The sequence below is a fragment of the Mustela nigripes genome, chromosome 6 (genome assembly GCF_022355385.1).
Source record: "Mustela nigripes isolate SB6536 chromosome 6, MUSNIG.SB6536, whole genome shotgun sequence".
In the NCBI taxonomy this organism is placed as follows: Eukaryota; Metazoa; Chordata; class Mammalia; order Carnivora; family Mustelidae; genus Mustela; species Mustela nigripes.
This window is the reverse complement of record NC_081562.1, coordinates 83,298,069-83,323,886: the sequence shown is the minus strand read 5'-3', so window position 1 is coordinate 83,323,886 and position 25,818 is coordinate 83,298,069. Positions and strand designations below refer to the sequence as shown.

The following is a 25,818-nucleotide window of genomic DNA, read 5'->3' as shown; positions in this document are numbered from 1 at the left end:
TATTTATTTATTTGACAGAGAGAAATCACAAGTAGATGGAGAGGCAGGCAGAGAGAGAGAGAGAGGGAAGCAGAGAGCCTTATGCGGAACTCGATCCCAGGACCCTGAGATCATGACCTGAGCCGAAGGCAGCGGCTTAACCCACTGAGCCACCCAGGCGCCCCCAGAAATAGCTATTTTTAAAGAACTGGACAAGTTGGTCCTTTTTTTTTTTTTAAGGAGGTTTTGGATGGATATCTGAAGGAATGTCAGACACCTTGTACTGCAAAGGTCAGTATCCTGAAGCTTAGTTTTTGTGCCTTAGGTTTTAAAATTGTGTCTTACTCCAAACTGAGTTATGGTAAAAAAAAAAAAAAATGCCCCAATTAGGGGCACCTGGGTGGCTCAGTGGGTGGGGCCTCTACCTTCGGCTCGGGTCGTGATCTCAGGGTCCTGGGATCGAGCCCTGCATCAGGCTCTCTGCACGGTGGAGAACCTGCTTCCCCTTCTCTCTGCTTGCCTCTCTGCCTGCTTGTGATTCTCTCTCTCTCTCTGTGTCAAATAAATAAATAAAATATTTTTTTTAAATGCCCCAATTAAATTAGATTTTGTAAGACCCAGTGTATGGTAGCATGCAGAGAAAAAGCCATCCCGCACATATAGAATGAGTCAGGACACAAGCATCATAAATTTCAATTTTATAGGAGTCCAGGCTCTCCAGGAGTAGAAAGAAGAGCTTTAGAGGATATATGAGGATAACTGTGGTTCTTTGGGTTATGCAGAATCAAATTCAGTATGAGGCAGGGAGGATTTTGGAAGAACAGTGGGTGCATCAGAGAAGGAAGGTTCTTCCAGATTTCAAGAAATGAAGTGTGAAGAGGAAAAGGTAGAGGATGGCGGTTAGGAGGGGAGCATGTTACCAAGGAGAGCTTGTGACACTGTGTTTATCACCCTATTGACAGCATTTAATAAGGCGACTGGAGTAAAGTGGTACTTAGCCAATGTTAATTATTGTGTTGAATGTACCATAATTGTATGAAATTATATTTAACTGGGGACACAAGGAATGTTGCCTATGACATAGAACCTGTAACTAGAAAATCAATTCAAAATAAAATTAGTAGATCATAGTTAAAGGGCTCCCAGTTTTGAAGCTGACACAGGGATAATGATACTTGCCAGGCCACCTTGTCTATCAGGTTATCTGGTAAATGGAGTAGAACTTTCCTGGGAAAACCTGAGACTATTCTAGACCTTCCAGGATGCCTGCCATGGACAGAGCCTCACAAGGGAGCCTTGGAATGAACTGGTATAAGACTCTCCCCAGGGATCAGTTAGAATGGTAACACTTCACAAGAGATTGTTGGCCTTATTACAGTTGGCTCCCAACAGAAACCAGTTAGAAGCTCACACCTGCCTGTGTACATGTCCTCCTTGCCCTATAAACAAGCTGCTGGTTTGCAGCAGAATTCACTACACCCTCACTCTATGCCTGTGGATCCCTCCTCTGGGTCTGAGATCAGCACAGCCAATGTCATCACCTTCATGTACCAAACTCCATGGAGAAGGTTAGTGAATGTGCTCACTTCTGCATGAAAGCTGACCCTGAATCAGTTGAATCCATCAAAGATGAATAGCTCCTGGCTCTCTCAATGACCACCTGTGTTCAGATCACATCAAGCTCTTCACACAGAGGTCATGAAGGAGACTCCATTAACCCCCACCTTGTCCACTTCTCCCTCTCTAGATGCCTAGCTCTGTTTCTCCTTTTCCAGTTCTCTCCCAGCTACTCCATTCTCTTGATCACCCCTCTGAGGTTCCATCAGGTTCTCAGAGTCTTCCCACCAGCCCTCATGGCTCTGGCTGGGGGGCATCTAGCGCGCATGCATCTGGTGGGGCCTGTCTGATTTATGAAGACCTGTCTCTAATTGCTGCAAAGAGGGAGACAATCCAGAAGGTCGATCTTGCATTTCTAGAACTTGAGGGAGCAGAACTGTAGTACCTGGCTATTTAGTTCTGATTCCTCATGACCAGGGAGCCATGGCAATCCTGCCTGGCCAGCAGTCTTTCCACATTTGGCTTTTCTTCTCATTTTTTTCTGTGCCAAAATTTGGGTCCTTACTTCTCTGTCTCTTGATGTGCTTCTCTCTGTTCCCTCCTGCAAAGATCCACCTGGTCATCACTTTTCTACATATACCCCATCTTGTCACATAATGCACCCTCTTTTCCTATTTCCTTCTCTTTGTTTCAGTCTCTCTAATTCTCTCTTTGGCTTTAACATTTTTCCTTCTTTTTTGTTTTGTGTGGCTGGGATCTTTCCACTATCTCTAGGATTACTTTATCTCATTTCTTTTTATTTTCAACGCTTCCTCCTCTTTATGTTTGTGCATGGCAGTATTTTCTATTTATCTGGCCTTTTTCTTTCTTGTTCCCTGGAGAAAGAGAAACTGAGAAGTGATTCAAGGATGATCCTCTCTTAGAGATTGTGCTATAGATCTTGAGGCTGCTGTGTTTTTTTTGGCAATGTTTCTGGAAGTCAAATTAAGAGAAAATGGGACTCACATACATTGGGGGGGGGGGGGGTGCAAGTACTGAGTTAGATAGAAAGACCCACCTGATAGAGAGAGGCAGGAACCATTAGGATGGAGGTGATCCTCCTCTTTCTCTGGGCTTCTGCATGTGGGAAGCTGGCCAGATCTTTACAATGTTCCTTCCACTTGTGAAGTGAAACCACAAGGGAGACTGAGAGGAAACAGAGATCAAAACTAATGTTTATTTATTGTCTAATCTGTGGCAACCTCTAATTACATGTTATTTTAGTTCATCCTTGTTTTATATGAGAAAAAAACTTGTGTCTCAGCTAGCCAACTCCACATTATAGTAAGTGAGAATTGAATTTCAGGTATGCTTGCCTCCAAAGTCCCTGTACTTTATGCTGTTAGCCTTACTGCTTCCCTATAAGGTAATAGATCAGGTTTTTGATGGTTTTTGAGTCTCTAGATATGTAAGGATTTGCCTTAAAAATCATTGGTAGCTCAATGTGGTTTTGACTTGAATCTCCCTGATGGCTAGTGATGAGGAACATTTTTTCATGTGTCTGTTAGCCATTTGTATATCTTCTTTGGAGAAGTGTCTGTCCATGTCTTCTTTCCATTTTTAACGTGATCATCTGTTTTGTATGTGTTGAGTTGGAGTTCTTTAAAGATCTTGGATATCAGCCCTTTGTCTGTACTGTCATTTGCAAATATCTTCTCCCATTCTGTGGGCTGCCTCTTTGTTTTGTTGACTGTTTCTTTTGCTGTGCAGAACCACATGGTCATGGTCCTTGCAATTGATGCAGAAAATTCACTAGACAAAATACAGGATCTCTTTCTGATTAAAAGTTTTCAAAGTATAGAGATAGAAGGAAAATTCCTCAATTTCATAAAATCTATGAAAAACCCACAATAAATATCATTCTCAATGGGGAAAAGCTGACAGCCTTCCCTTTGAGATCAGGAACACAACAAGAATGCCCACTTTCACCACTCTTGTTCAACATAGTATTCGAAGTCCTAGCAACAGCAATCAGAAAACAAAAAGAAATAAAATGTATTCAAATTGGCAAAGAAGTCAAACTCTCTCTCTTCGCAGATGACATGATACTTTATATGGAAAACCCAAAAGATTCCACCCCCAAACTACTAGAACTCATACAGCAGTTCAGTAATGTGGCAGGATACAAAATCAATGCACAGAAATAAGTTGCTTTCTTATACACTAAAAATGAAAATACTGAAAGGGAAATTAGAGAATTGATTCCATTTACTATAGCACCAAGAACTGTAAGATACCTGGGAATAAAACTAATCAAAGAGGTAAAGGATCTGTACTCGGGTAACTGCAGAACACTCATGAAAGAAATTGAAGAAGACACAAAAAGATGGAAGACCATTCCATGTTCATGGATTGGAAGAATAAGCATTGTTAAAATGTCTATACTGCCTAGAGAAATCTATACTTTCTTTTTTTTTTTCATTTATTTATTTTCAGCATAACAGTATCATTATTTTTTCACCACACCCAGTGCTCCATGCAATCCGTGCCCTCTATAATACCCACCACCTGGTACCCCGACCTCCCACCCCCCCGCCACTTCAAACCCCTCAGATTGTTTTTCAGAATCCATAGTCTCTCATGATTCCAATCAAAATTCCACCAGCCTTTTTCAAAGAGCTGGAACAAACAATCCTAGAACTTGTATGAAACCAGAAGAGACCCCAAATTGCTAAGGAAATGTTGAAAAAGGAAAACAAAACTGGGGGCATCACATTGCCTGATTTCAAGCTTTACTACAAAGCTGTGATCACCAAGACAGCATGGTACTGGCACAAAAACAGACACATAGACCAGTGGAACAGAGTAGAGACTCCAGATATGGACCCTCAACTCTATGCTCATATAATCTTTGACAAAGACCAAAAAATATCCAGTGGAAAAAAGACAGTCTCTTCAATAAATGGTGCTGGAAAAATTGGACAGCTATGTATAGAAAAATGAAACCCGACCATTCTCTTACACCATACACAAAGATTAACTCGAAATAGACAGAAGACCTCAACATGAGGCAGGAATCTATCAAAATCCTAGAGGAGAACATAGGCAGTAACCTCTTCAACATCAGCCACAGCAACTTCTTTCAAGATATGGCTCCAAAGGTAAAGGAAACAAAAGCAAAAATGAACTTTTAGCTAAGACTTCATCAAGATCAAAAGCTTCTGCACAGCAAAGGAAATAGAGAAACACAGCTAAAGTGAGTTCCTAAAATGTTGAGAAATGTTGCTAAGTTGTTTTTTTTTTTTAAAGATTTTATTTATTTATTTGACAGACAGATATCACAAGTAGGCAGAGAGGCAGGCAGAGAGAGATAGAGAGAGAGAGAAGCAGGCTTCCTGCGGAGCAGAGAGCCCGATGCAGGGCTCGATCCCAGGACCCTGAGATCATGACCCGAGCCGAAGGCAGCAGCCCAAACCACTGAGCCACCCAGGCGCCCCTAAATGTTGCTAAGTTGTAACAGAGTTGCCAGCAGAACTCTCCAGGGGTTTACACTGATGATTAGCTGTCCTTCCTTAAAAGTCATTTACATCAATCTTCCAAATATCTTCTCAGCCATGGATCCATATGCTTTTGTCTATACAACTTTGTTAGGTTCTACATGGCAAAATTTCTTTTCCATTGCCTTCCAATTTTATTCTTAAATTCCTCAAATTTCATACAGCTCTGTTCGTGAAAATCATGGGATTCCAAAGTTACTTCTCAAATTTTAAATCTTTAGGGGCATCTGGGTGGCTCAGTCGCTTAAGTATCTGCCTTTGACCAGGATCCCAGAGTCCTGGCATCAAGCCCCAAGTTGGGCTCCCCGCCGACAGGGAGCCTGCTTCTCCCTCTCCCTCTGCCACCCCCCACACACACCCACTTGGCTCTCACATTGTCTCAAATAAATAAACAAAATGTTTTTTTAAAAAATCTTTAGAAATGCCGCAATTACAGGGCATTCTGAATAATGTACAAAATCAGAAGGAAAAACAATTATTTTTTTCTGGCAGGGAGCCCAATGCCCAACTCCATCCTGGGATTCCAAGATCATGACCTGAGCCGAAGGCAGTTGCTTAACCAACTAGCCATCCAGTGCCCAAAAATGCACTTTTCTGAGAACAACCTCTGAATCTGTCAGTCATTAGCAGCTATTTTTTCTCAAGTTGATGTTTTTTCTTCTTCCACACTTTTTCCTTGAGTATGTTATTATTTTATTACTCTGCAATACTGTAGCATTTTACTGAAGCCCAACAGGAGCTCTTAACCATATCACCTTGCAGTTAAATCACATATCGTAACATATCCCTACCCCCAGCTGTACTGCATGCTCCCCCAGAATGTAACAATGCTTGAAAATACATTTTTAATTTGCAGATTCAGTTTTCAAAAGGCTTCAGGCATTTTGAAGATTACTGACATTTAAAAATGTAAATGTCTTAAGTAATATTTTTTATTTATCCAGTGACCTAGAAAAGGAAACTTTAGATTTGTTGAGCATTTTCCCTACTACAAATATGTTTCTGTGTAATTCACACACACACACACACACACACACACACACACACACATTTTTGATTGAATGAATAAATTTCTTCTTAATCTTCACAACTACCATACCCACAAATGTGTTTTTCTTCATTTTACTCTCAAGAAAAGTGCTCTCACACACACGTTTTCATACAACATTTCAGAGAAGCATGGACACACTGAATCTTCTGACTCCCTAGAGCTCAATGAACTCCAGGATAAATATAACCACCTTAAAGTTTTTCTGCTCAGGAAAATAGTGCCTTTGGCTTTCAGGTCATGAAATTATGTGTTTAATCCAAAAAAAGGGAAGGGATTAGAGCATGCAGAAGAGAAACTAGATTTCAAGCTGTGTTAGATGTGAAATTACTAGAGGCACATTTTATTTACACCAGACCTGCAAGAAGATGGCCAACCCTTACAGAAGCTGAAGCTTTCTAAGAACACGCATGATTTTAAACAAGGCTGATAAGTTCATTTACAACTTAAGTGAACCATTTTCATTCCGAAAACAAACATACTCTCCAGAATAAATGAATGATACAGTGCTGTGTGATATTTTCTTTCCTGTGGTCATAGCATGCTAGGAAAGCTACAGAAACGTTGTGGCTAACTGTTGAATGTATTCAATGGTATCCTGCTTCTCTTTGGTGAGTAGGACAGGAATCAGAACCTTAACATTACAATGAGACATTTTCCCACCCATGTAGGCTACAATAGCACACTTTGTTCATTGTCCTCCTGAGTTCAAGGAATGTAGACTTCTCTCCCTGAACTCACCAGCACTATACCTTGAGCTTTCAGCATACACGTATCAGAGAACTCCTCCCTCTCAGGATCTTCCCAGACATCTCTGTAACTCATGGTTTCTTGTTGTAATCAAAGCTCTAACACATTTTTGTTTAAATTTTATTTCCATATATGTGATTATATCACTAATAATTGTTAGGGATTTTAAGGGGTGCAGTAAATAACACTGCTATTTATTCCACTTGGTATTTTTTCCTGTCTTGTCAAAGATTATTTGACCATAAAGTTGAGGGTCCATATCTGGAGTCTCTACTCTGTTCCACTGGTCTATGTGTCTGTTTTTGTGCCAGTACCATGCTGTCTTGGTGATCACAGCTTTGTAGTAAAGCTTGAAATCAGGCAATGTGATGCCCCCAGTTTTGTTTTCCTTTTTCAACATTTCCTTAGCAATTTGGGGTCTCTTCTGGTTTCATACAAGTTCTAGGATTGTTTGTTCCAGCTCTTTGAAAAAGGCTGGTGGAATTTTGATTGGAATGGCATTGAAAATATAGATTGCTCTAAGCAGTATAGACATTTTAACAATGTTTATTATTCCAATCCATGAACATGGAATGGTCTTCCATCTTTTTGTGTCTTCTTCAATTTCTTTCATGAGTGTTCTGTAGTTCCTCGAATGCAGGAACTTTATCTGTTCCTGTACTCTGTATGCTTTACCTCTTTGATTAGTTTTATTCCCAGGTATCTTACGGTTCTTGGTGCTATAGTAAATGGAATCAATTCTCTAATTTCCCTTTCAGTATTTTCATTTTTAGTGTATAAGAAAGCAACTTATTTCTGTGCATTGATTTTGTATCTGCTACATTACTGAACTGCTGTATGAGTTCTAGTAGTTTGGGGGTGGAATCTTTTGGGCTTTCCATATAAAGTATCATGTCATCTGTGAAGAGAGAGAGTTTGACTTCTTCATTGCCAATTTGAATACCTTTTATTTCTCTTTGTTGTCTGATTGCTATTGCTAGGACTTCTAATACTATGTTGAAGGGAAAATTGGACAGCTATGTGTAGAAGAATGAAACTCGACCATTCTCTTACACCATACACAAAGATAAACTCGAAATGTATAAAAGACCTCAACATGAGGCAGGAACCCATCAGAATCCTACAGCAGAACATAGGCAGTAACCTCGGTCATCAGCCGAGCATCAACATTGGCCACAGCAACTTCTTTCAAGACATGTCTCCAAAAGCAAAGGAAACAAAAGTGAAAATGAACTTTTGGGACTTCAACAAGATCAAAAGCTTCTGCACAGCAAAGGAAACAGTCAACAAAACAAAGAGGCAACCCACAGAATGGGATTTGCAAATGACAGTACAGACAAAGGGCTGATATCCAAGATCTATAAAGAACTCCTCAAATTCAACACACAAAAAACAGTTAATCACTTCAAAAAATGGACAGAAGACATGGACAGACACTTCTCCAAAGAAGACATACAAATGGCTATCAGACACATGAAAAAATGTTCATCATCATTAGCCATCAGGGAGATTGAAATCAAAACCACATTGAGCTACCACCTTACATCAGTTAGAATGGCCAAAATTAACAAGACAGTAAACAACATGTGTTGGAGAGGATGTGGAGAAAGGAGAACCCTCTTACACAAGATGATGCAGCCAGTTTGGAACAGTGTGGAGATTCCTTAAGAAATTAAAAATAGAGCTTCCCTATGACCCTGCAATTGCACTATTGGGTATTTACCCTAAAGATAAAGATGTAGTGAAAAGAAGGGCCATCTGTACCCCAATGTTCCTAGCAGAAATGGTCACAGTCACCAAACTGTGGAAAGAACCAAGATGCCCTTCAACAAATGGATGAAGAAGATACGGTCCATATATACAATGGAGTATTATGCATCCATCAGAAAGGATGAATACCCAATTTTTGTATCAACATGGACAGACCTGGAGGAGATTATGCTGAGTGAAATAAGTCAAGCAGAGAGAGTCAGTTATCATATGGTTTTGCTTATTTGTGGAGCATAAGGAATAACATGGAAGACATGGGGAGAGGAGAAGTGAATTGGGGGAAATTGGAGGGAGAGATGAACCATGAGAGACTGAGAAATGAACTGAGGGTTTTGGAGGGGAGCAGGGGGTGAGGGGTTGGTTGAGCCTGGTGGTGGGTATTATGGAGGGTAGGTATTGCGTGAAGCACTGGGTGTAGTACATAAACAATGAATTCTGGAACACTGAAAAGAAATTTAAAAAAATTTTTTTAAATAGCATGGCTCTTCCCACCTGGTTCTGAATCATCTGAGAAATAAGACAGAGTCTGCAGGTGGAGGTTAAAACATTACCTTTACTAATAACAAAGCAGACATTGAAGTCATTGGATTTCCTAATTCAGAAGCAGAGAATTGGACAGAAAAACCTATTCCCTGGTAACTAGCAGGAACATACAGCCACAAAGCCTCCTCAAACAGGGGTAGAGCCTGCCCTGAAGAAAGCCACTCACTCCCAAGAGGAAGGTGAGAGGAAAGGGATAGAAAACACGTGCTTGGTTTCTCCTTCTAAAATCACCAATCTGGTAAGCTACTCCATTCCCCACCGATCAGTGTGAATAAGGAAGAGAAAGGTCAAGAGTGCTATGCTATCACAATTTCATCCATGTGAAAGGAAACATCAGGAATATGGAAGAACTTCTTCCCTACCTACCCTACCCCTAATAGTATCTAGCGTTCTGTTCTCTAATCCCGTTAAGTCTACAGTTAACCATAGGGTATAAGATATTAAAACAGTCCTACTTCCACTTTCGTGTTGGCTGGTCCTCCAACACAAATCCCTGCTCTGTTGTGAGGCTCTTGGAACTTTTGGAACAGTTCTATTTTGCTTATAAGTGGTTCTAAAAGGAATCAGAACAGTAAGTTAGTCAGCTCTGAAGCCAGTCTAGACCCACAGCTGAAAACCTATACCCTATTCCTCTCTCCTTGCCAAACTGTGCTCAACTACATTGTCCAACATAACAAAGGTTCTTCAATGAGATTAAATTATATCCTGAAATTACAATAAAAAGTCATGGCATGTGTGAACTACTTTATAAACTATTGTTAATTTAAATGAGATTACAGACCCTTGACTCTTTAAACAAGAAGTCCAAGGGGTCATGGGTAGTTATTTATTTTCTATCTATACCCTTGGCATGAGAAAATCCTATGATCCTCTTCTGGTTTAACAGAGAAATCTCATAATCTACACCTTTCTGAAAACAGATCAATTTAAATACTACAATGGCCATCATTAAGGCCACCAATAAAAATGATATTTTAGAGGTTCACAATTAGGTTTAAAGCATATAGCAACAATTTCTGATGTCCAGTCTCAAAAAATTCTTTGTCAGAAACAACCACAAGGACATGTTTTATGTTACAGAGTAATATGAGATTGTCTACAGCTAAAGGAGAATGAATGCTTTATTATTTTCTTGCTTGTGTTTCTTCAAATAACAGTTAAGAGAGCATGTGATTTTCGAGTCAAGGTGCTAAAATTCAGTTAGCACTGGGACAAAATTAAAAGTCCTGAGAAGGTCAAAACATATACTATGAAAAAGTAAGAGCAAGTAAGCTTATTAACAAGTGGAATATGTGACAGTTAACGTGCAGTACATATGTGACTTAGTATTATTATTTAAGTAAACATTGATCATCTATGGTATGGATGTTGAAGAACTAACGAGGTCATCACCACAATTCTCTTCCAGAGTGGCCCACCTGGTCAGACCATCCTCCCTGGACCAGTTCTTCTTCAAACACCATGGGATTTTCTCTGTTATTTGCTGCAGTGATTCAGTGATAAACATCATCACTAGCCAAGCAACAGAATGAGGTAGGATGTGATTTTCAAGTCATTATCCTATTTATTTATACAAATGCTTGACTAGTTAACCCTAGTAGTTAACAGGGCACTAGATGCCGGTTATCATGGAGTATTTTTCTGGGACAGTGAACCGCAATAAGCATTTATATACTGCTATAGGTCCTAGTGTTTTCTTCAGTTGAACTTCAGTTTTTTCTTGGGCAAGTCCCAGGTTTATCTGGAGCATAGATCACTGCCTTCCCTTGCCCAGGTTCTGACCTCAAACCCAACATGTCCATTGGGCCCATGATTCCAGGCCGCTTCTTGGGTTAAACATTGCTCTCTGACCCTCCCTGCCCTTTCTGGGCCCCAATGAGGAGAAGTTCTAGGTACAGTTCAAGGGGAATGTTCCAAAGTATAGACGATGGGAATGGCCTACTGCTTTGACCTACCAGGAAATCATCTATTAGGAATCCAATATGGAAAAGAGTAGCAGTTAATGGGGTAGGTCTCTTCTAAAATTAAGATAGGCAACATGAGATGTTTAAATCATTAAGGGAAGGCAGTCCAACCAGAGGTAGCTGAATGGCAGATAGCCACACCAAATATGAGAAAGGGAGAGAGAGAGAAGAAAAGAGTGAGAAGTGGAAGTGGAGAAAGGAGGGGGAAAGACTATCAGAGGGGGTAGAGTAAGAATGTGTAGAAAAAGGAGCGAGAGAAAAGGAAATGAAGAAGAGTGGTTAGCAGAACTGAAGGTTAAGAAGGAATATGCTAACCCTGTATAAGCATCTGAAAGTAGAAGGGATCTAACTGACATCCTAACTCCAAGACAAGATGAAGAGTACAAGAGAGATTTAACATGAACATAATGACTTCCTAAAAGTCACAATAATGAGAAAAGAACATGAGGATTCTGAATGTTCATTCTCCGATGACGGGAAAAGAATAAGACTAATCCTGGAAGCAAAGGGTCAGATCAAAGTTTTCATTCCAGAAAGGCTAAATTTATGCCCTACTCATAGCTTCCCTGGTCTTACAGCAATGGATGCATCCTTTCCACCCAAAAGCATTTATCCCTAAGTTCCAACCCCTGTAGGAAAATTGTATCCTATTGGGAAAGCATGTGAGAGCTTAGAGCCAGGCCCCATCTCCAGCATGCACTGCATGGGTGGTGGATACAGCAGCACAAACTACTGGGAGAAGGAGTCTGGAAAGAGGGTAAGCATGGCGGTTCCCAGAGTTATGCAAATCATTCTCCCTTAAGGAGCAATGCTGAAGGCTAGAATGTGACTGTTTCCTCTGAAACTTCAAACCATTCATCATTTTAAATATATACACTAGACTGAGCATTTTTTTCTTCTAGAAAAATATGTCTTTAAACATCTCCCAAGTACTTCCTAAATATGATCTTCTATCAGCTAACAACCATCATGCCCTCCCCTCAAATACTTCATTCCTTAAATTCTTCATTTCTTAAACTTGTCCTCATTTGGCATGGGTTCCAGCCCAACCACCCTAGTTTTGCATCTCTGAACACATTTTGGTTACTGGCCTACCCTTCAATATTTATGGCCCTGGAGCAGATGCAGTACTTCATTTGAGGCCTGACCAAACCAGAAGAAACTATATCCTTTGCTTCCTCAATTTTTGATATTACAATTCTATGTATGCAGCCTATAGTGACACTGGCATTTTCACTGCTCCACAACACTGCCAATTACATAGTTTACTAAAGTTCCAACATGTCTGCCACTACTCATTTTTCTTCTATAGCTGCATCTCTTGGCCCAGGTGAGTACCTAACATTCCCCTACAACTGTCTCACCTTTGCCTTTCCTGTTCTACCTCCTCAAGCAGGTCCAAGACAGTGGACCTAAGGAACAGCAGCACAGTGACAGAATTTATCCTCGTGGGCTTTGAACAGAGCTCCTCTTCCACTCGGGCATTGCTCTTTGCACTCTTCCTAGCCCTCTACAGCCTTGCCATGGCCATGAATGGCCTCATCATCTTCATCACCTGGACAGACCCCAGGCTCAACAGCCCCATGTACTTCTTCCTTGGCCACCTGTCCTTCCTGGATGTCTGTTTCATCACCACCACCATCCCACAGATGCTGATCCACCTGGTGGTCAAGAACCACATTGTCTCCTTTGTCTCTTGCTCGACCCAGATGTACTTGGTCTTCTGTGCAGGTGTGGCCGAATGCATCCTTTTAGCTTTTATGGCCTATGACCGTTATGTTGCCATCTGCTACCCACTCAGCTATGCTCAGATCATGAGCCGGCAGGTTTGTGTGAAGCTGGTGAGTACTGCCTGGTTCTTCGGGCTGATCAATGGCATCTTTCTTGAGTATCTGTCATTCCGGAATCCCTTCTGTAGAGACAACCACATAGAAAACTTCTTCTGTGAGGCCCCCATAGTAATTGCTCTCTCTTGTGGAGACCTTCAGTTTAGTCTGAAGATGATCTTTGCCGATGCCATCGTGGTGCTGCTCAGCCCCATGGTGCTCATTGTCATCTCCTATGCACGCATCCTGGCCTCCATCCTTGGCAGAGCCTCCTCCTCAGGTCGTGGAAAGACCTTCTCTACTTGTGCCTCCCACCTGACTGTGGTCATCCTTCTCTACACCTCAGCCATGTTCTCTTATATGAACCCTCGCAGCACACATGGCCCTGACAAAGACAAGCCTTTCTCCCTCCTCTACACCATCATCACCCCAATGTGCAACCCCATCATCTATAGTTTTCGAAACAAGGAAATGAAGGGAGCCATGATGAGGGCTCTTAGGAGGACCAGCCTGGCCTAAGCAGAGTTTGTCTAGTGGGAAGCCTCCTGGAAGAGAAGCTCCCTCCCTGAGTCCTGACAACTGGGTAACTTTCCCATGCTGAAAAGCTCTAGGAAAGAGCATTCATAGTTTTCTTCCCACTGGCATCAGACCTGGAAGATTATGTTGATGTCTAATGCTCATATATCTGATTTATTTCCAGTATTGTTTTCTCTTGGTCCTTTCTCAGGATAATTTGAGATTTTCCTATTTTTCTTCTTCGTCTTTATAACCGGATCTTATAAGGACATAAATGTACTTAACTCCATTTCATTTTATTTGTACAGTACTTTCACATGCTATTCCCAGCCTGAGTTTTGCATTTACATCTGGAAGTAAAGTTTTCCTCTCTTTCAACTTGTCATTTTAGTCTTTTCTTTCTCATGTTCCACTCTCGTGTCCTGAATCCACCTTCAGCCACCCCATCTCTACATAAGAAAAAGTAGAGGGAAAAATTAAGGAAAAGGAGATTAGGGAGCAGTGTTGACATTAAGAAAAGTCAGAGAAAAACAGAAAATGAAAAATATCATCAGCCTCAACTCCATATCTTGGGCTCCACTAGCCCGTGAGGGAGAACTTACAGTGGCATTAAATTGCCACCATAATAATGCATTCAACTTAAGTTTATCCTTGTGTGTAGAGGAAAGGAAGGTGAGAGAAGCTAGTGTGTCAAACCCCTTCTCCTACCTTTCCTAGTTTCCTAGGTAACATGATTGCCTGGTATTTCTCTTCTGATCGAAGTAGTCAAAGCCTCTGCAAGCTTCTCAGACTACTAGTCACTCTCCTTCCCTGGTGTAGACTCCCAGTGAACTCCCTTCTCCCTACTATTTGCCTTTTTCCCCAACCATCTTTCATTTCATTCCAACTCAGTCCTACTGCACCTTAACTTCCCATCTCAAATGGATACATTTCATTTCCTGTGCTTTAAGGAATACCTCTCCACATTACCTCTACCACTGCAGAAGCCTTTCCAATACCAACCCTGACCTCTCTCACTTCCTCTAGCTTCTCTCCTTAACCACATTTAGCATCTCTTGAGAGGTGATTATATTTTAGCCATTCCCTTTCTTTGAAAATTGCATTTTTTTTTCTCTTTCATAATAATAGAAAAGGGGACAGGGCAGGGGCACTGGGTAGCTCAGTTGGTTAAGCGTCTGCCTTGGGCTCAGGTCATGATCAGTCTTGGGATCAAGTTCGTGTCAGGCTCCTTACTAAGGGAGCCTGCTTCTCCCTCTCCTGCCCACTCATGCTTTCTCACTATCTCTGTCTCTCTTTCTCAAATAAATAATTTTTTTTTAATCTGAGAGAGAAAAAAAGGAAAGACACGGGGACAGGTCTGTTCTTTATTTCCTGGTGCCACTTCTGTAAGATAAATGCACCTCAGTTAGGATTCCCTCAAATAGATATACTACCCTTTCCACATCATACTTATCACACTACTTTCTGCAATGACTTTAAAGTGGTAGCTTCACTCCACAAGGTTGTAATCTTTTGAATCCAAATTGGTTAATCTCTAGATATCCAAGGTCATGTGAGAAGGCCTTCTCAGTCAGCAGGAAGAAATTAAATACCTGTGTAATTGAGAAGAAACAATAAACATAGAACATAAAATTTTCATTATCAAAGAGAAGTTACACTAGGCAAATTAAATAGACAAAATTAAGCATGAAAGAAAGACTTTATTTAAGACTATTGCAGAATGCCTGAGTGGCTCAGTTGCTTAGGTGCCTGCCTTGGGCTCAGGTCATGATCCCAAGGTCCTGCATCAGGCTCCCTGCTCAGTGGAGAGCCTGCCTTTCCCTCTCCCTCTGCCTGCTGCTCCCTCTACTTGTGCGCTCTCTCTCTTCTGTTAAATAAATAAAATCTTAAAAAAAAAGAGAAAGAGATTATTGCAATAGGAAGTTGAACTCAACTCTACTGAAACAAGTGGCTGGAGTTACTAAGAGCTGCAGTAGGGCCACCTTTGTGTGGTGACTGGTCTTACTCAAAGGAAAAGTAAGCTTACAGGTTGTAATTTTGCAATTGGAGCAAGATACCCTTTGATTTGGGGCCCCTACCCGTCAATAGAGACTAGGAAATAGGAATGCTACCTAGGAGCTACCTTGGTTGAAATGCTTTAGACAGTTATGGCGGATGGTGAGCGTGGCCAGGAATGTTGTAAAATCAAGCTGAGCGATCTAAAATTGTTTTCTCAAGGGCAAGCACTTTCTCATCCAATGCCCTGGGGCCGGGAGGACCGGGCACCTGGCATGAACTGACCCTGGACGGGCGGGGTCGGGAACAGGAATGGGAACAGGGGTTGGCGGGCGGGCGGAGCTCTAAGGCGCGGGATGCGCTCGGGCGCGAGGAGCCGCCGCCCTGCGGATCTCCCCTGCCGCAGCCTCAGCCATGGACCCTGGATCCCGAGGCACATAAAAAGCCCCCAGGGACCGCGAAAACGTCTGTGAATGCAACGGTCTCCCTGAAATGCGCGTCCCGTCCCAGCCCTCTCGTATATCCAGATGCAAATCCACTTGTGGGAGGCCGCACACCCCCGGCCTGAGAATGTGGGCAAGCAACCCAGGAATTCTAGCTGTGGTCCCACCTCAACCCGCCCTCAGGCTGTGACCTCACGGGGCGCTCCCTCCCAGCTAAAGCCGACACCGGGGCTCCCGAAACTGTTCCGAGCTACACGCCCAAACTACCCATGAGGCCTCGGGCCCTCAGCCGATTGCAGGAGGGGAGGAGATGGGCGTGGCCCGCGCTAGGGGGAAAAAAAAAAACTGCCAATCAGCCTTCCGCAGCCTCTCGGATCACCGTTACCGCAACCAATGAGCGCTTTCTCCTTGGCTGCTCGCGGGAGGGACCCCGCTAAGGCCAACACCTCCAGGAAACACGAGCTATTTTGGGGGGATTGGGCTGCAACCTGTCATGCTGGAGACGCGGGTTTTAGGGCTAGGATTTCCTCGCAGCTGAGTGGAATTGTTGATAGGTAGAGCCCCTTTAGTTGAGGTTGGGCTGGGATGACGGCGGAACCAGGCTGGAGGCAGGGCTGAGCGGAGACCTTTGCCAATCACAGCGAGTCCTCGTACCTCCTAGACTTGAGCACGGGTCCGTAGCCTAGTTCTTTCCTGGTGGTAACTCCTCTTTTAGCGAACTGAACACTTGTGGAGCTTCTCTTCCTTCCGGGACAGCGCATTGTCTTCGGAACATCCTTACCTACCCTTTGCAGTTATGCCAGAAAGTCTTCCTTGACCGCTTCCCCTTTCTGGGTTCACTGGACTTAATATTTGGAGTTCCTGCATAACCTGTGCATTTTCCTAATCCTGTACTCTCATTTACTTTTCTGTCGTCGCCACTAGTTTGTGATTCATTTGTGAGGTTTTATTTTAGCACAGTATCTGGAGGTGTTGTAGCGCTATTTTCTCAATGAAATCTTAAGCAGAATGCTGATGTATTAACCAAATGACAAAGCTCTTCTAGTAGGTGTAGAGTATGAGTGTCCAGAGCCTTGAACACCCGCCTCCCACCCTTGAAGCACTCATTTTTAGTGACCTAAGCTAAATATCCACCTTAATACATAGAAACATGGTTTACCCAGGACGTGAAAATTAAACAAGTCCAGATCCTCTAGGAGCACTCTTAAAATCTCATCTTTTTGAACTTCCAATCTGATTGCACATTTGTTTTTATTTTCCAGTCTACAGACTACAGTCTACAGACCAAGATATTAATTTGCCTACTCAGATCAGTTTATCCTGGCCCTCTTTATCCACGCAGCTCTGGGCCTGGGAAGCTGACCTGCATGGAAACATGTCAACAGATCCCCTTACCACTAGCTTTCTATTGGGATCAGCCAATGAGTAGTCTAGGCCAAAGATTGGAGGGAAGTAGGAATGTGAGGTTAGGCTGATTAATCCTCTAGCTCCCTGTGGGGTTGTGACAAGCTCACCTGAGTCCCTTTCTAAGATCTCAGCCCCTGTCATGTAACCTTTTCTACCTAGTTCTCTGTTTCTCAGTTTTAGAACTGCTACCTCCATTAACTCTTCAGGCTTAGCCCTTTTAATACCAGATTTGGGGTACTGTGGCCCCTTAGCAATTTCCCTGCACCCTGCTCACATTGTTGTAAATAATTCTTTATGAAACTTCCAAAATGTCTTGATTTGAGAATGCCATTGTTTCCTGGGATACCTAATAGAAGACTGTTCTCTTACTGAGGCAATGAAAACAGGTATTTCAAACATTTGGAAGGCTGTATGATGTAGTAGAGAAAACATGGGCTTTGAAGTTAGAGAAAACAGAGTTTCATGTCACTTATTATTCATATTCATTTGGCACCTGTTCTGCAGTCCTATTAGTTGTGGTAGATGTTTTAGAGTGTGCTATAGCACACAGCCCATTCTCCAAGAATCCTTTTTTTCTCCCACTGCGGTGAGCCCTGGCAACCAAGTTAGTATCATGGAACACCCACCACCACCAATATCACCACAAGCAGTGCAGTAAAGCTAGATTAAGTCCTCCTTCCTGGTGTGCTGTGGGTTTAGTCATTTCTGGGCTAGAACAGGCAAACACTTGAGCTATGGAGCAGTTGTCTTCTTCCATGTATGTGAAGAAGCAAAGAAAGTTGGCAGGCGGGGAGAATAGGTTGAAGTCAGAGGACAGAGAGAAGCAAAGATAGAAGACCATATTTTCAGAAAAAGAGCCTGAGATAATTGCTGCCCTGGTTTCAGTCAGCTTTGGAGGACCAGCTGCATTCTTGCTCTTGGGTTTTGTGAGATAAACTTGCATCCTACAATAAAGTTTTCTTCCTCAAAATTACTACAGATGGATTTATATTTCTTGAAACCAAAAAAGTTATTACGAAAAAAGATATTACTAAGGTAACACCTACCTCAATGTGGTTATGGGGATTAAAAGAAATATTTCAAATGTGTAAGTCAGTGTCTCCAAAAATTTTACTTTCTCTAAATTTAAATAGCATCCCATGTGTTCAGAGCATCAGAGATATCTGTTCTTTGTTATTTTTCAAATAATGAGTCCATTTTGCTGTCAGTATTTTTACAAGTTTTTCTTCATTTCAACTTTTCCTTTTCTAAGTGTTGTTCTGTTCATGGTCTAGGCGCTGATAAATTTGTGCTTTTCTATGTTTTATTTTGAAGTTTTTGTCCCTTGAAGGATCAAATTAATCATACTCTTCAGTTCATGATACACCATCATTGTTGCTGCAAGGAAAAGCCCTTTTGTTTAAATCTTTATTTCTTTATTCTGTCATTACACTCTATCTCCACTCCCATCCACAGCCCTAACAATAGTTAATTTTCTAATGTGTTTAAATGTGTTCATAGAAAATAGTTATTCGTTAGGCATTTATTTTTAAATGTACTACAAAACTACTGAGTTATATGTCTATTTCTGTGTTTTATGTTTTTTGCTAAGCACTGTTTTTTATCTCTATCCATCTTGCCAGATGCTGACATTTAATGTTACTTCACCTGATGCCTAGTATTTCATGGTGTGCATTTGCCACATTGTACTCATCGACTCCTCCAGTGATGAGCACACTCATTGCCCATGTCACTGCAAATAACCCTGCAATGAACATCCTCATTGTAGTCCCTTTCTGAACTTGTAAATAATTCGTTTTATGTTACTTAAGAAAAGGACTGCTGGGCTGTAGGGTATGAGTCTATTTAATGTGTCAAGTAATGCCAGCTCGCTTTTAGAAGTGGTAGAAAGAAGTCTTGCAGCAGATTTCCACATTGTTGACATCTGTAATCTAGATTTCTAGTTTTTGTTGGTTTGATAGGTATAAACTAATTTCTTATTGTTGGTTCAATTCATATTTGATTACTAATGGTTTTGATTAAATTTCCATATGCATATTAGCTTTTATATATTCTTTAAATTGCCTGTTGATATTTTTTGCACCTTTTTTTTTTAATTGGGTTGCTGTCTTTCTCCTGTTTTTGCAAGAGTTCCAAATATAGTCCTAGGATATTACATCCTTGTCAGTTTTAGACAAAGCAAATTATTTTCTTCATTCTGCCATCTACCTCTTAGCTTTGTCCATGGTGCCCTTTGTAGAACATAAATCTTTGTTTTGTTATTAAATCCCCCAGTTTTTGCCTTATGTTTGTATTTTTGAAGGTATCGAAATATGTGGACTACTCTCTTAGTTATGCCTATTCTCTGCCTCGCATCTCTAAATCTGAGTTTAATGGCAAGGTCCCTGTGGTCATTCCATCCAGTCCTCATCACTGGACTCTAGAGTAATTACACTGACTAAATTTCATTCTTAGGCGAACACCATCTTCCTTGAGCCTTTTCCCCCTTTAGAGCTGCAGGCTATGAAAATCATATCTTTTAGTTAGGTGAAGTCAGACTTCAGTAGCTCTGGACTGCATCTCACCTGACCTCCTTGACTATCAGGAAGAACCGAAATGGCATAGTTAACTTTCTTTCAAGATCTTCTTCACCCTCATTTTGCTAATCAATTCCATCCTTGTGGATCAGAATTAGATCTAGAATCATCTTAGCTCTGCCGCCTTCTTCCTTCTGAAGGATTATGTTACATTAAATCAACTTCTGCAACTTCGTTGTGCCAATTTCATGATTTATTCCTGGGGTCTGTAATCCAGTTTATCTGTTTGGGCAGACTAGACATTTTTATGATGATGTCACTTCTTTTCCTCTCCTTTTATCTTCACCTAAATAATTCCTTTCCTGTGTCCATTCTCAAAGATATAAAATCCCATCTAAGAGTATCTTCATGATGTAAAGTGCTACTCTGACTTTCCTTTTATCATTTTCTTTCGTTTTTATTTTATTCCTCCTGCTTACTGTCTTTTGTCTCCTTCCTTCTTTCCTTTGGTCTTTACACTTTTTCTTCCTCCTTTCCTTTCTGAATTTTAGAAATGCTAAGAGTAGGGGCTTATACATACTGACTTTCCCTAGATCACAGCAAAGAAGCCATTTCTGTCCCCACAGACATGCAGTTTGTATCATGTGACTGCCATTCCCTCTCCAGGTGCTCATCAGAAACCAGTTCTTTTTATTTGGAACAATGTTACTCACCTTTTCTCACTGCCATGTTCTAGTCATGAGTCCCATCCTAACAAGTTTCTTTATATCTGTGAGAAATTATTTTCCCCATTGTATAAAATCTCGTGTTCTATTTGTATATTACCTGTACTTTTTGCATTGGTGTAGAGGCCATAAATATTTTTTCCCAGCCCCTTTCAACTTACTTTCTCCAGAGAATTATGAGATGCCAACTCAACTACTGCTTTTATTCCAATGTCATACTTGATGTCCTCTGTCGTATAAAATTTTGTGGGTTTTCTGAGCATTTCTTTTCTTTTACCTTGTCTTTCCCACCACTTGGCCCCCAGCACACACACGCACACACACACACGGACATACACACACCCCATTCCCATTTTAAAATTAAACTGCTCTTCATTCAGTTGACGATGCTTACAGAAAACAGATTTTCCTTTCAATCTTCTGAGAAGCACTCTGTCCCAATTCAAGAACACACCATTCCCTTATCATTAAACTGTGAGCAATTTAAGGGCAGAGGCCATGACTTCTTTGAGTCTGCCCCAGTGCCTACCACCTTCCATGATACACAGTAGGCAGATGGGAAATACTTGCTGGCAGATTGACTCAGCGTGGTTCTGTTCTTGGAGGTCTTCTTTCCATCATGCTTATAAGAATTATTCACCTGCTATAAAAGGAATGTTGACTTGTCCTTTTTACTCTTGAAGCTGAGCCACCATAAGCTTCCCTTAGTATATTATAACCACTTAAAACAAAGCAAGGCACAGTATCATTCAAAGGGAGGATTTATATAATTTAGACAAATGGGATTCTGCTCCTAATACTGTCGTTAATTGTACAACTTTGGGCATGTCATCTCATCTATTTCTTAATTATATGCAATGAGATCACATATATTCACTGTAGGAGACTATACCTTTTAATAAGGTACTTAGGGTAGATATGAGGTAAATTTCTCCCCACTGAGGGGACTAAATGGAGAGAAACTATTCTCAGAATAAAAGAAAGAATTTGCTTGTTACTCGGGAGCAGGCCAGAGGAGGATGAGAGTAAAGGTGGGATAGGGTGGAGGAGCCTGTAAAGGCAGAAATTCCTCAGTGGGACTTTTCCTTGTGACCACTCCTCCCTCTATTTTTTTTAATTCAAATCTATAGTAAAAGTTTTTAAATGCCTAGTAATGTTATATTTGTTATTGAAACCAGTGAATGGGCTGGTCTGTTTTATGTGTCCCAGAGCTGATAAGAAATCAAACTAAGGTGGCTTGCATGGACTCAGGTGTGTGGATGCAGAAAAAAGCAGAAGCACAATAAACCATAAGATATAATAGAAATTGTATGGAATGCTGTGGAATTCTCAGAATTTAGCATTGGAATTTGAGGCAAATTTAATCAGATACTTTAAGAGATAAAGCTGTCTCTTCAGACATCTGAGTTATATATAAAAAGCCTATATGATCATCACTAAGATTTCTTTCAGCAGTAACATTTTTGAAGATTCTAAGATATGGGAACACATTTTTTTATTCCCAGATCTAAAAATCCTATAATTTTTCATTTATGTACTCATTTATGTATTTAAGTTTCAAACATTCATTTCCTGCCTATTATGAGAAAGTTTCCACTCTACCAATTTCATCATTTGCAAACATTCTCCCTCTCCCCCATCCCCATTTTAGCATTTCTGAAATGGGATGTGTCTTATAATCAGTAATCAATGTCATCTTACAATTACTGTTGGCCAAACAGCAGTTATGACATAGTTGCCACTGCCTACACATGCCTGAGCCTCGTTGTTATTCTAGGTAGTATGACTGGAAATCCACAATCCAGATGTTTCCGTTAATTAACCATTCAAGGACCATTCAAAGGAATATTAGTCCTGGTTGTTGTCTGAACATATTCCTTGAACACTTCTGGCAAGATCAAAAAAGTCCCAGCTTTAAAACTTGCCGAATAGGTTTGTGGCCTGGAAGAAATTGCCAAAGACAACAGTGAAGCTCTTTTTTTTTTTTTTTTTTTTTTTAAGAAATGCTGCTTCAATAATACTCAAAATGACCCAGAAAATATAAATGTTTGGAAAAATACAGACATCAGCAACCCTGAGTCAAAAGTGATTCATAAGTGTTAGACTCAATATGAAGAAATTATAAGAATTCCATAATGACTTTGAATTTGTGTGCATCATAGTGATACAAAAAAGTTCTATTTCTAAATAAGTCTAAATGAGCTCTTTAAACAGATTGAAAATTTAAAATAAAAGTGATAAAGTTTAGTTGACAGTATTTTTTTATAATACCTAAAATGATGTGCTACACAATTGATGGTGCTTTAAAGTCAATAAAATACAGTAAATACTTAAGAGACTATAAAAATGAGAAAGAAGTTCCAGCCTTCAAGATATTCATAAGCTAGAAGAGAGAATAACAAGCACATTAAATAACATAAGTAAGAAAAAATATAATTATTGTCCCCAAAAGAAGTAAGATCTGGATATTTTTTAAAGATTTTATGTATTTATTTAACACAGAGAGAGATCATAAGTAGGCAGAGAGGCAGGCAGATCTTTTTTTTAAAGATTTTATTTATTTATTTATTTATTTAACAGAGAGATCATAAGTAGGCAGAGAGGCAGGCAGGGGGAAGCAATCTCCCCGCTGAGCAGAGAGCCAGATGCAGGGACCCTGAGATGATGACCTGAGCCGAAGGCAGAGGCTTAACCACTCAGGTGCCCCAAGATTTGGGTATTTAAAGGAGGAAGAGATATTAGGAAAGGCTCCATGAAAGTAGTAGCATTTGAGAAGGGCCACAAAGAATTGGTAGGATTCCAACAGGCAGAAACAGAATAGGGTGGGAAGAGAATCAAGGACCAGGAGGGACTCATTCTGTCTACTGGTCCAGAGATTTAAAAGAACTGGGATACCCTTGGGAATCATTTCTAGCTGACTGGATGATATAGGCTTCCAAAGATGGAAAGGTTGGTTAGAAAATGTACCTAGGAAATAAATGTATGGGTTTTAAAAAAGTATGTCAAGGTCTTATCCAAGGGAACCTTGACTTCCTACAACCACTGGATTTTATGCTTAATTCGGGAAGTAATGGGGACATGATGCAGATTTCTGAGGAGAATGAGTGCTCAGAGCTGTGGTTTAGGAAGACTAATCTTCAGGATTACAGGTGTGTGAGAGGCCAGGGGAGACCAGTCAGGAGTTTATTGCAGTTTGTTTTTATATTGCTCAAATACATTCTATTTATTGTTTCCTTGGCCACCCACTATTTGGCAAAGAGCCAGGCCTTTAGTAAGCAGTTGGTAGCGCTTGCTGAATTGAAAGCCATGAATTCACTGAGGGTCCCCTTGTATGACCCTATCTTTCACTAGGTGGCGCCAAGACAGCACCATTTACAGAGCAGACTGCCTTTTAGAAGCACGGTGCTTCCAAGTAGAGAGGCTGTTTTTGTGAGGGAATCCACCTTCTGGGGACAATGTGGAAGTTAGGGGAACTGGTAGTTGGGATAACAGACTGGTGATTACTCCTTTAATACTTCTATTTCCTTTCTTACTGTCGAGAATATCTTGGCTGAATTTCTATCCCTAGTCATGTACATGTGGAAAGATGCCTAGAAAACCTGCCTTTTCAAAGACGCGAGCTGTTGTCCATCTTGCCAGAAGTATAGAATTACATGTATTGTACTGTTCCTTAGTTCTGGGAAAACTTCTCCGGGAGCCATTTCATTACACATAATCAAGCAGAGACCATAAGTTGACTCTGAGGCCACATAAAAGTGCATAGTTACGTTAGAGGCCATTTTGCATCTCTTCTAAAAATAATTATTTCTCTAGAACAGATTTTACTTGTACCAGGTGATAGTTGTAGCTTATCTCTATGAAGTTGTATGTCTTTTCATTTTGAGATTAAGAGCTAACCCTGAGAGATTTCCCTTAGACTGGTGAGAGATAGAAGTGCCAGAAATAGAGTTATGACGAGTTACACATAGCGTGGTGTTAGGTGCAGACATAAAGTGCAGTGCTGAACTTTTGGGGGATGAGGTGCACCTCTTCACCCATATTCATCAGCAGTGCTCGGGCAAATTCCCAAGTACAAAAAGACTTGGAAATAATGGGAGACAGGATTCTTAGCACAAGTGTTGATATAATTTGAATTTGTTGAATAGGTGGTGAATAGTCAGATTTATACGAAGATTTCAATTCACTGTGGCAAATGCTCTGGAAGCCCCAGGAGGCAGGGGTGCCATACAGTACTGGCTCAGCAGGGTCATCTCTGGCTTGGTATTCTTCAAGCTAAAAAGTTTCATTCCTCTTCAGCTCTGCGATCCTTTTTTCTTAATTCTCACCTTTAAGAATTAAGCTGAAACAAAAGAAGTCTCTAGAGAATGTTCATACTTACACACTTTTGCATTCGATTTCAAGAGGCTATGGCCTCTGGAAGTTCAATAATGCCCCTGTCCATAAGTCCCAGGTTAGATGTCTCATCTGAGACTCACTCATCAGGAGCATCCCAAAGGGGAAATGCAAGGGAAGGATAGGGAGGAGGGAGAAATAAGGTGGTGGGAGGCCAACCTGTGCTGGACCCCAAGGAGATCCTGGGGGAGGTAACTTTAAAGAGCTGAAGAATTGTTTTTTCTCCAGAGATTTGTATCTGGGCTTTGGAGGAGTAGCTAGAGAACTTCTGGGAGGTCTTGGGCTAAGGGACTTATGACACATTTAGGACAGTGGGCATAGGAAGGGGAACTGAAATGGGGCCAAAGGGTAAAGAGCTCAACCCAGACCTTTCTATAGAGGCTAAACAGCTTAGCTGCCTTGGGATTCCTGTCAGACTCTGCAGAAACTGAGCTGTGGGAACAGGAAAGAGGCACAAGAATGGAGCAGTGTCAGAGAATATCCAGGAGCACTGGCTTCTTCCTTTCAAGGAGCAGGTCCAAAAGGCCATCTTCTCAGTGCCATTATTATATTATCATCCACTAGACTCTGATGAGGGCCACAAACCAAAATTTGAACGGCAATTTCTTATTCTCATCAAGAAGATGAAAAAAGACTAAAACTAATGTTATTTCCTTTTCAGGACTCTTAGATTGACTGAGGAAATAAGGGACCTGAATATCTAAATAATAGAGCAATTAGCACAGTAGTTCCAATTTAGGGTTCTTTAAGTCGGAAAACCTGGGTTTAAGTCCTGGTTCTGCCAAGTACTAGCTGTGTGACCTTGAGAAAGTCTTGGCGTCTGTTTCTGGAACTGTTAAGTGAAAATAGAA

The 25,818-nt window shown here is 41.0% G+C and overlaps 1 protein-coding gene across 1 annotated transcript; it reads left to right on the top strand.

The window, feature by feature from the left end:
• The first annotated feature begins 1,404 nt into the window (after window positions 1-1,404).
• Window positions 1,405-13,492, top strand: LOC132020321 (olfactory receptor 10AD1). The gene is made up of 2 exons (XM_059404503.1): window positions 1,405-1,547; window positions 12,544-13,492. Exons 1-2 carry the CDS (start codon window positions 1,405-1,407, stop codon window positions 13,490-13,492), a joined length of 1,092 nt encoding a protein of 363 aa, XP_059260486.1.
• Window positions 13,493-25,818: the final 12,326 nt, after the last annotated feature.